This window comes from Thermobia domestica, chromosome 13 (genome assembly GCF_964235325.1).
Source record: "Thermobia domestica chromosome 13, izTheDome1.hap1.1, whole genome shotgun sequence".
Taxonomy (NCBI): Eukaryota; Metazoa; Arthropoda; class Insecta; order Zygentoma; family Lepismatidae; genus Thermobia; species Thermobia domestica.
The window spans coordinates 163,041,427-163,053,479 of NC_137466.1; the positions used below are offsets into that span (position 1 = coordinate 163,041,427).

The window sequence follows — 12,053 nt, forward strand, 5'->3', positions numbered from 1 at the left end:
TAATATCAAATGATTGTGTGCGTTTGTTAAAATAGAAAAGAGTAGATCATATGAAAATATATTAAGTTTGTGCTTTGTGAACTTGTATTAATTGTAAGTAATTAGGACAGAACACAACTATAGCAGTAAAGTTATTTAAAAAAATTCATTTCCTTTCTACAGTCAGTTTTTTGAAACTTTTGTTATTCGTGCACAGAATTCTTCAAGTAAGATTTACTAAATTTTTCCGTTTTTGCTTGTTTTGTGTTCATACATTTTATCTTCTTTACAATTTAATGAGGAGTCAAAAAGACCTGCAGAACGTTATTTAAAAAAAAGGAAGAAACATAGCTTCTGCTTTTAATGAATGAAAGAAATTATCTACATTGTATTTTTTTTCTTAAGAATCTGAAATACTAAAAATAGTACTTAATTTGCCATTTTTCTTTTGCTTGTTTTTCATAAGTGAAAGGAGATAATGAAATGCAATTTACCACAATCATAGTTAATGTTATTCTACAACAGCAAATATAAACCTGAAGAATTTTAAGTGTTGCCATCCATAGAAATTACTGTTGCTAGAATAACATTTTCCCCAAACTCCAAGTTAAGGCAGCGACTACAGCAACGAACTTAACTGCATTTGATTACGTATCATGTTATTTTGGTATCCTGTGGACTCTTTTTAAATAACATTATTACTACTACTTTTTAAATAACACTGAAAATTGTTCGGGTTCATATTTTCTGTTGTAGGATAACATTATCTATGATTGTGGTAAGTTGCATTTCATTATCTTCTTTCACTTTTAAAAAACAAGGGGGAAAATGATAATTTTGTATTACTTTTAGTATATCTACTCTTAATATGTGCTGTGGCGTGAAATTTACTGTTATGTCGTCATTACATATTCACTTACAATTCAAAGAGAATTTCTTATTAATTTTGCATATTTTCAGAGATATCGTATATCAAAATATTGAAATTTTACCTTTCTGGAAGGGTTTATAATCATAATAATAATGAAAAATTAGAAAAAGGATAAAGAAAATAATATTGATAATGAAATTGTTAAATAGAAACAGAAAATAGTTAATCATGTTGACATGTATGTGTTCAAAATCAGAACTTAAAATAATGATTCTCAGAGGTAAACTATACTAATTCAATTTGTAGTTAGTTTACTCTCCTTACTTATAGCAGCATTTGTTTCACTCAGACGTTAAGTTTAATGTGTTTAAAACTTCTTTAGACTCGAAAGCGAGCATTATAATTTTCCTGCCAGTGGAAAATTGTACACTAAAGTAAGAAACTCCTAAAAGCAAGAAAAGCACATGGATGATTTTCTTATTTATCAATCAAAAAGTAGTTTAATATAAATTAACATAGAATTATTACAATCACGTACGTTAGCGTACTTTAATCAACGACTGACACTTTACATTTTTGATCTTGTGTCTTCTTTCAACTGAAATGCTACTTTTTTAATAATTCATAAATACATATTGCTATACAGCTATTACTTTTACTATTAAAAATAACAACTTCCAAACTAAGGTACTCTTTATTTACGGACACGGGTACATGCACATAAACTTCAAAAGTACTTTACTAATTTTTACCCCCATGCTACTAAATAATATTCTTCACAGTACTTCTAATAAGCCCACTTGCATACTCCAACTTCATTCTTGCTCACACGAACTCTTGGCTCATGCCAAAGCCGGCCATTCTCGTGCCCATCATAGACTATTGACAGTAGTCTCACACTCTTCACAGACTATTTGCTATACCACATTCTCCACAGGTTATTCACTATTTAGTTCTTCCACATTCTTCACAGATTATTCACTATTACACTCTTCCACATATTATTGACTATTACACAAATAGAGCATTCGAAGACTCTGCTTATATTTGTGAAGTGTTGTTAAAAATTAGTATGCCAATTGAAAGAAATGAAATGAAATCTTTCAGTTTAACGTCCCACGATTATTCCCTTTATGCTAAGGGAGACGATAATTAAAGCAAGTGAATGATGGTGAATGAATTGATGGAATAAGAAAGTGGGGCTACCCCGAGAAAATCCACGAACACGATGTTGTCCACCGCAAACTTACTTGGGTGGGGATCGAACCAGGGTCCCGACGCTCCAGAAGTAAACGAGGTGGTACCACTGGGTCACCACCCCCCGCTGTCAGTTGAAAGAGGAAGATATAAGATTAAAAAAAAAAAAATGTAAGCTTTCAACAACTTAGCTAGCAATTCAAGGTGCACATCTGGAAAATGTCATTATGACATCGGCATGATCGACGATAAAATAAAACACTAATATGCAAAGGTACGTGATTTTATTAATTCTTTATTAATTGGCCTAACAGTGAATTATACATAAAATAAAAAATATTGACTTGATATAATTTCAGTAACTCTCTTACTTGGTATAGTGCTCGTTTAATGTTTTTAAACGCTTAAATAGACGAAATATGTTTACCAATTTGTTTGAAGTAGGGAAAGAAAAACACATTTAAAATTTAGCATAATTTATTCACGTTTGTATTTATATGAAATGCAACAGAAATTTTGTTGTAGTACTTTTATTTTAAGCTTTCAATTATAAAAAAATATTTCTTGTCTTAAAAATCATTGTTTAAAAAAAATCTTCGTGAAGTTTAATTTGGGACTAAAATTCGTAGATATCTTAAAATTTCGATAAAATTTTCTCGTTACAGTTTCTGAATTTATATTTGTCCAAGTTTCGACAGTATTTCGTAGAATTGAAAATTTTGTTAAATATTTAACTGGAAATATAGCCAAGTTTAACTATATCGCATATCCTTATTCAGAAGTACGTTAAGCTGAATTTAATGTCAGCAACACAGACACTTAAATTTTGAACAGAAAATTAGGAAGAACTTCATGAAAACAAAATCAGTATTTGTCAAAATTTACAAGTAACACGATTTTAAAGACACCGGTTTGACATCCAATGTATCAAAAAGAATAAGTATTTGCTTTTGTAATTTCAGTGTGTTTTCAGTTTTTTTCTTTTCTTTTTTTTTTTTTTTTTTTCTTCATACTCTTCAGCAATCAAGCTCTGAAAACGGAACTTCTAGTATAATAGAAGCACACTTCACTTAGTGTGCCGTTGTTGGAGTATCGAACCTGAAACCATGTAAGCCTAATACTTTGACCAGTTTGAGCATAATTATCTTGAACTTCATAACTATGCGAAAAGCATTTTCATTTATTTTTTATTTATTTAAATATATTATTATTTTGTGTTCAGATTTTAATATGAAATATATATGTTAATAGGTCGTGAAGTAGTTTTCCAGTGTAGAGATGAAGGACCAGAACGAGTGCCTGTTACTTGGAGTAGAGGAAACGGTTTGCCCTTACCACCAGGTTCAAGAGATATCAATGGTAGATTAGAGATGCCAAACATTCAGGTGCGTTTTCTATTTTGATGACAAAAATTTTTGATTGAGTATATTTACTTCAAAATTGAACATATAATTTATTTCTATTAAGAATGAATGTGTTTTCTACAAAAATAAAGATTATGTGAATGTATGATCGTTAAATAAAAGTAGGTACGTGTGTTTTCCTCAGGCAGAACATTTTAATTCTTTGTAATTGTAATATTAATACACCATGTCAAAAATTTCGTAAAAATGATTGATTGAAGCTCAAATAGTCTTTTAAGAATATACATTTTATTTCAGTTCTTTACCTTAATAATAGATTGTTCCTCAGAAGATAGAAGATGGATTCAACTTTATTTTATAACTTCTGCAAAACGAATACAAACATGAGATGAGAATTTATATTGCATTAAAGAAAATTTAGACGAGATCTAATAAACGTAATGGTAATATAAACATCATCTCAGAATTAACTGTTCGTAAGGAACATGAAAGATAAGAAATGGTCGTACATAATTCAAAAAAAAAAAAAAAAAAAAAAAATGTGTGAGGAAAGATTATACTGTATTTTAATATTCTAATCTAAGTCATGAAAGAAATTGGTGAGTCATAACTTCTTTTTAAAAGAACGAGTTAGGTTTCGTAGTTACTATGTTTGTAAATATATTTTATGCATGATTTGATAATTTCTTTAGTATAGTTTGGGATTATTCTACATAATCAGTTTATATGGAGTAGTCTAAAAAATATAGTTTTTTCATGAGATGATGTTAGTATCCCAAATCTCAGAGTACACGAGATGCAGCGGGTTAGAGCTAACGTCATTTGACAGCTAAAATTTTAAGCTAGTAGTTGTGCAAAAAAAAAAAAATGTTAGAATTCTTCTAATTAGAGGCATGGCACTGTGAAGCTCAGTGAACTTTACACACAACTGCACAACTGCCCACATTTTAAGTTTTATCTTAATGAAGGTGCAAATCCTGTGCAAACCCGTGAAGGAATTTGTGCTGTGTATGGGCAAAATATGTTATCAAAAATAACAACCAAATGATGGTTCAGTCGCTTTCGTTCTGGAAATTTCGATGTCCTTTGCAGTGGGCAACCAATCACAGCAAAAGTGGATGACATTCTGGCAAAAGTCAAGCAAGATTGGCATGTAAGCAGTCATGATATCCCCAAAGACCTAAACATTCATCACCAAACAGCGTTAAACCATTTAGAGAAAGCTGGCTACAAGAAACTCGATATTTGGGTGCCACGTAATGACTCAAAAACATTTACTCGATTGAATTTCTGTCTGCGAATCTCTACCGGACGAGCTATTTTTGAGCGTGAAAAAAATCGTGATTGAAGCGAGAAGAAGCTCTACAGTATGGTCAAAGCGAGGCGAAACTCAAACTGATATCCAGGAAGGTTATGCTGTGCATTTGGTGGGATTGGGAGGACATCGCGCATCATTAGGCTGCCGCCACCGGGCAGACCGATAGACTCGGATCTGTACCGTCATACCACACTGACAACTCCAGACCGCATACATCTTAACAACCCGTTAGATATTGGGAAAACTTTGCTGAAAAAAAAAAAAAAAAAAAAAACACGTGTCACAAATTTTTGGTGATAAAACCTTAAAAGCTCTATAGCTACGGGATTATGGTGTTGTCGGAGAAATGGCACAAGGTCATCGACCAAAATAATAATACATATGTGATTTCATAATGGTATTTCCAAATTACAATAAATGTCTTCTCAATCTTGGCCTCCAAAGTCTCAGTTCTTTTTAGATAACATGATAATTTGTTTTGCTTGGAGATAAAAACAACTATTTTTAAAAATAATTTATGATTATGATTTTTCCTCCTATAATAATAGCTCGAACATACTGGAACATACGTATGTGAAGCAGTTGGATACCCTGCATCAGTTCCTGGATCTAGAGTATCAGTTTACTTGAGAGTTGAACCCTGTAAGTACTTTTTCTTTGTACCTTCTAATACAGATATCTTTTCTATAAGGTAGTTAAAAGTTTCTAATATCGTAATATATTTACACTCATTATATTCTTCCCACATTCGTTCTTTGTTCTAAAATGCAATGAATTTTATTTACTAATAGTAACTAACTACAATCATGAATTTCACATTAAGATTTATTACTTTACAATTATGATAAACATTATTATAGTAATGTGGTTTACTACTACGTATTCCCTCTGTGTTTCGGTTGTTTTATTGAATATCATGTTCTTAAATTCTCTTTCTAGTTCTATCATGGCGAAATTTGATTATCATACATATTATATGGTACATATGACAGAAATATATGTTAGTTTCACGTCTTCTTCTAATATTAACGTAAACTCATTGCTTTTAATCAAGTTTACCATCGTGGAGAAAGTTATATTTCGACTTTTTAATCTTTATTTATCATTATCGACATAAATTCCAATTCGTCTTGCCTGGTCTGGATTATACGAGGACTTCTTCAGCGATTTCTTTCACTATACCGCTCTTCACCTGGACTTTTTCATTATTTCCCTTTCTTTTGAATCTTTTTATATTTCGTTCTTTCGTGTGTTCGTTCGTTTTACTCGTAGCCCTTTTTTACTCGTGTTATTTTTTACGTGTAGAAATTTAGATCAGCATTCTTCCTTAATTTTTCTGCACGTCCATACCACGACCTAGATTATTCCTTGAGACTTTCAGTTCAGTTTATTCATGATGAATTTATTTCTTATTGCTTAGAATTCGTAAGTAAAATGTCTGGAAGTTAAGATTCAGAATCTCTACATCCATTAACAACAGTTTATGGGGTTGCTGTCTGACATGTAAAATAATGGAGTAATTCAGTATTAATTTTGAAATATTAGTTTATATCACATGTTTACTAAAGATACAGTTCTATAGTTATATATAGTTAAGATCATTGAGTAGTTATGTTTCTTTTCTTTTCTTTTTTTCTTTTTTTTTAAAAAATAACAAACAAATTTATATTTCGCCAGTAAATAAAAAAATTCTTTCCTGGATTCAATACATTTTTCGGAACATCGTCAAAGTGTTTGTCAGCCTTTTATGATGTCTGTACTTCTATCTTATTGTGGGTTATAGAAGAAAAATCTCGTCCAGTTCTTTACCAGAAGGTAATGTGCCTAAGATCGATGACACGTTCCCGCGCTGGTTGGCAATACTGATACGTTGGAAGAGGAATGCAGTAGCTCGGGGGTCACCAGTTTTGATCGCTAATCGATGACCAACTTCGTTAATGAATTTAGGGAAGTTCAACATCAAAGTTTGCATCTAAATGTATCAAAGTTTGCATTACATGAAAATGCAACTAATACTATCACCATCATTGACATTGAGACATATCTTTTACGCCTGTAACGGAATATGCACAAGAATTCTCGGATGAGTTAGACATAATAGTGATGCTGATGTTCTTCACAAGTTCTAGAGTTTTCGTGTTTTACTTCTGTATTTCTGCTTGCACTGTACGTACGCATAGCACACATCTACATCTACATTATATGCTAAAATATAACTTCATGGGTATTTTAAGGTACATACCCTGTACAATGACAAAAATACAATTTATGTTACGTTTCGGCAACGTAATAGTGCCTTTCTCAGAGTAAGAAGATTTATTATTATTATTATTATTATTATTATTATTATTATTATTATTATTATTATTATTATTATTATTATTATTATTATTATTATTATTATTATCGTATCTATAAGCCGTAAACAGTAGAATTTACTCAGAAGGTAAGAACAAGACGATATATTGTAACATTGAACACAAAATTTAAAGTAATATTTTTTTCTTCTTCAAAGTTGTCACGAGGCCCGTGATTTATGTAGTACAGCACATTGATTTTCAAACAGATTAGTTTGTGTTAGTTAATCTTTGAACTACTTGTATATATCACTTCTTATATAATCATCATAATAATAATGTGATTTTGTCTGTTACTCTAACATCTGGTGAACTCTCTAAATTTTGAAGCTATTTTAACATTTTCTTATTACTATTAGTACATCGAGATTAAGAGTTACCTTTATTAAGGAAGTTTGTAAAGTTACATGCAATACAGCATTTTCAATTATTCTTCCTCAGTTACTGCACTTACACCAAATGTTTCTTGCATGTAGTGTTCATTCTTGTAAGCATTTGCATGATTATTAGCACTATGCACCTTTGTCTCGTCGTGTTGAACAGTCGTGGACAAATATCACGGTCTTTCTAGAATACCTTTCCTGTAGCGCTCCGTAAGCTGTGAACCATAGACCATCATAAACAGAAAAGAAATGAAATGTTTTGTTTTATTTAAATCATTAATAACTATATATTTATCTCTCAATGGGTTTTCCAACGTTTCTTTAATTACTGAAACATTACTTTTAAACATTAAATGCAGCGTGTACTTATAATAAATATTTTCTAAGATCAATAAACAGCAGTTAAACGTTAAGTGAATGCAGTGCTTTCTTATAATAAATATTTCCCAAAATCAGTAAAGAACGGTTAAATGTTAAGTGAATGCAGTGCGTACTTATAATAAGTATTTCCTAAAATCAATGAAGGACAGTTAAACGTTAAGTAAATGCAATGTTCTTTTATAATAAATAATTCCTAAAATCAATAAAGGACAGTTAAACGTTAAGTAAATGCAATGTTCTTTTATAATAAATAATTCCTAAAATCAATAAAGGACAGTTAAACGTTAAGTAAATGCAATGTTCTTTTATAATAAATAATTCCTTAAATCAATAAAGGACGATTAAACGTTAAGTAAATGCAGTTTTCTTTTATAATAAATAATTCCTTAAATTAATAAAGGACGGTTAAACGTTAAGTAAATGCAGTGTTCTTTTATAATAAATAATTCCTTAAATCAATAAATGACGGTTAAACGTTAAGTAAATGCAGTGTGTACTTATAAAAAACATTTCTCAAAATCAATAAAGAACGGTTAAACGTTAAGTAAATGTAGTGTGTACTTATAATAAATATTTCCTAAAATCAATAACGGGCGGTTAAATGTTAAGTAAATGCAATACGTACTTATATTAAAGATTTTTCAAAATCAATAAAGAAGGTTAAACGTTAAGTAAATGTAGTGTGTACTTATAATAAAGATTTTCTAAACTTAATAACGAGCGGTTAAATGTTAAGTAAATGCAGTGTATACTTATAATAAAGATTGTCTAAAATTAATGAAGGACGAAAACACATCATCAGTTGCTGCATATATGATAGTTGGTAGATATGCTCTTATATACTTTTTTTAAGCTAAAAGAACTAAAAATAATACACCAAATAAAAATAAAACACCAAATTTATGGATAAACATTAAGTTATCAATAATAATAAAAAACATCCCTGGAAAGAATGTGAAATTTTGTTCATGCCTGTACTCTCACATAATATAATTGGTATGTCTGTGTAACACTGCCAGAATGAACTTTTTTACAAGCAGCTAGGAACACTGCCAAATTATGGAATCCAAATAAAATCATGTACACAGCGTATCGTCACCATGCTTCCAAGCATCATATTCACTTACACAAGAATGGGTCAGGTATGGGGTTCTCTCTATATATATATCTCTCTGTCTCTCTTTTGCACTTTACCATGCATGTTTAATGTTGTAATTACGCAATGTTATTTATTTATTAGGTATTCGCACATGTAACACTCAGTCATATACCATATTGTGTTAAATTTCGTCTGGAAACTCTGTTTGCCTAGTTTGTTCACGATTTAGGAAAAAATTGACAATTACTGTTACATATGAGAAGTTGTACAGCAGCAGTTGCACAAAATTATTGTTTGCAAGCTTTAAAACCTTTAATATGACACATTATTTCAGGAGGAAAATAAATGTTACAGTATATATCGATTATTGAATCACAAATATGTTTGGTTCGTACGATTTTATTCATATACATATTATCACAATAATAATACAATTACTAATTAGTAATGTAAATAATTGTCACTTAAATAGCTTTTTTTGCTTTGCATAATTTGAAAGTTACTTGTAGTTTTAAATTGTTCGTGTAGACTGGATTTTCCCTGAGGAATTTTGATTTGGGATCAAACAACTATCTTTCATTTATTTAGTGATTGTCAGTTTTAAATTGTTTCAGAAATTGACTTCCTTACCAAGTAAGTTTTCATTATCAAAGTGAATATTGGAACTTGATTACGAAGTACATGATTACATGGTGTCTACTGGTCACGAAAGTCACGAAATCGAAAACGATCATAAAAGTCAAGAAAAAATCACACAAAATTTAGCTTTTGGGTCACGATTTTTATTTTTTATTTATTATTATTTATTTTTTTATCTGTACAAATATAAGTAGACTGAAAAATTTTGTTCTACAAAACCTCAAAATTCACCTCCAAAAATGCCTATGGTCGGCTTGAGTTGCTACCAAATCGGAAGCAAAGCACGCTTCTATCGCATACATGAAAGTTTGGTCTAATTCGCACCTAAATTCGCCCTTGAGATTGTCCTTCAGTTAGCATCATTGAGCAGAGGCGATACGAATCGCATCGCATCGCCAAAACTACCTACGCATCTAGCTAGTTTATTCAACTGTAAGAAGACACCAAGTATTTATCGCTCCAGGGAACAACCTTTGAAATTAGAGATAAGATAAAGATAAGTGCTAAAGAATATAGGTACTGGTACTAGTTTTTGAATGTTACGGTTTTTTTTATATATATATATATAAAGAAAAGGTCACGAAAAAATCAACGAAATTTCATTTTGGAATTTTAGTAGACACCCTGGATTACGATGTATTAACCTTTCTGTATTTACTGCAATAATGAAACTTTCTTGAAAGTTCATCGTATCAATTTATAGATATAGATAGAATATATCTAAACATTTACAAAAGTAACTTATAAACGCCAAACGAGTAAACCCAGATTTATAAGCAAGAGTATTTTTGTCAGATTTCCATACAAAGAATTTCTATAAAATTTACATAAAAAGAATAGGATGAGGAGAATTAACTTTCGTCAAAGATTTTTCTTTTTTTTTTTTTAAGTTTGCTCAAACTTAATTTTAAAACTTCCCTTTCCCCCTCTTAAAAAATATTAAAAGAATTTAATGTTTATTTAAAAATAAAACTTGTATTAATCAACGGAAATTTCGTTTCGTATGCGTTATTATCAGCATGACAAAGCATTGCACAGAGTTCTGTCTTACATCCAACAGTTTATTTGCACTTTTATACGTACTATTTCAGTCAAACAATAAGTGAATATTCATGATGCATGATCAGAAAGCATGTTTGTTTGTTTTTATGTGGTAATTAGCGTATAGAATTAGAGTACCTAGTAAGAAAAGAAAAACATAGAAAGCATAAAAGTCGTTTGTTTAAACTTCATCACCGAAAGAATCTTCATTCATTTGCTAACATTAGTAATATTAAACTTTTCTTAGAATACATTAATAATTCATGTTCTTTTCCAATGCTTACACACTTTTGATATTAATATATTTGGTAAGTATGATTTTTTGTAAATTAAATAATATATTTTAAAACAGTTTAAAAGTACACGAGTTTATTCTAAAAGCCTAAATATTGACGAAAAATATAAACCAACCTGGATGCATGAATGCTTCCTTTCGGAGTTATAGGCGGCCGAAAACATAAAAAAATGAACTTTAAAGGTACAATCATGTCCAAAATTATTGTCGCATGTATATATATATGTGTTGTTATAGGAATATAATTTGAACGAATTCGCCTTGTATTTCTTATAACGTTAGTATGTGTATAATCGGCAAAGACATGTATGTGGCAAATTTCATGTCAAAAGAGCAGTAAATAAGAACAATAAAACGAAAATAAAACTTGCTCGTCCATTTAGCAACATTTTGTTGTACTCATTCTAATTTTCGTATTTATAATTCTTTTCCTATGAAATTTACCACAAATATACATTTCCCGATTGTACACATAGTATCAGTATTAAAAGTATCCTGCAAAATCATCATCAAATTATATTCTTACAAGAAGACAGTTATAGATATGCGACAATAATTTTGGACATCAGTGTACATAGCTCCAAAACTAGGGGACTTACCGTAGTCAGGTCAATACTTTACTTAGGAACTAATATGTGCGCTACGCAAAAGTACGTGTTTCAGAATACTAAGGTACTCACGCAACAATTTTTATAGAGGGAGTTCGGCTACGGACATATCATTTAAAGTACTTCCCGACTACCTCTATAAAAATTGTTGCGGAAGTACCACAGGATTCTGAAACTTGGATATTTTAATAGGGCACATACTAGCTCCTAAGTGAAGTCTTGACTGACTACAGTAGGTCCCATAGTATTGAAGCTATGGACCTTTAAAGTTCACTTTTTTCATGTTTTCGGAAGCCTATAACTCCAAAAGGAAGCATTTGTGCATCCAGGTTGGTCTATACTTTTCATCTTATCTTGGTGTCAGGGATCACCTCCCACACGTTGTCGATGTTGTTTTGAAACACCCTATATATATATTTAAAAAGTAATTCACATATAATATCCAATATATTTAGCTAGTTCAATTTGTTCATAATTCTTGGTAATTATTAATAATATTGACAAATTGTGACATAATTCTT

General features: G+C 30.4%; 1 protein-coding gene across 29 annotated transcripts in view; it reads left to right on the top strand.

The window, feature by feature from the left end:
• trol (terribly reduced optic lobes) overlaps nucleotides 1–12,053 on the top strand; it is a 1,284,884-nt gene that overhangs the window by 1,111,191 nt on the left and 161,640 nt on the right. For all 29 annotated transcript variants that reach the window (XM_081736787.1, XM_081736791.1, XM_081736768.1 and 26 more), the window contains 2 exons: nucleotides 3,299–3,432; nucleotides 5,278–5,371. In XM_081736787.1, the coding sequence (XP_081592913.1) occupies nucleotides 3,299–3,432; nucleotides 5,278–5,371 (228 nt within the window). The remainder of the gene's footprint in view (nucleotides 1–3,298; nucleotides 3,433–5,277; nucleotides 5,372–12,053) is intronic.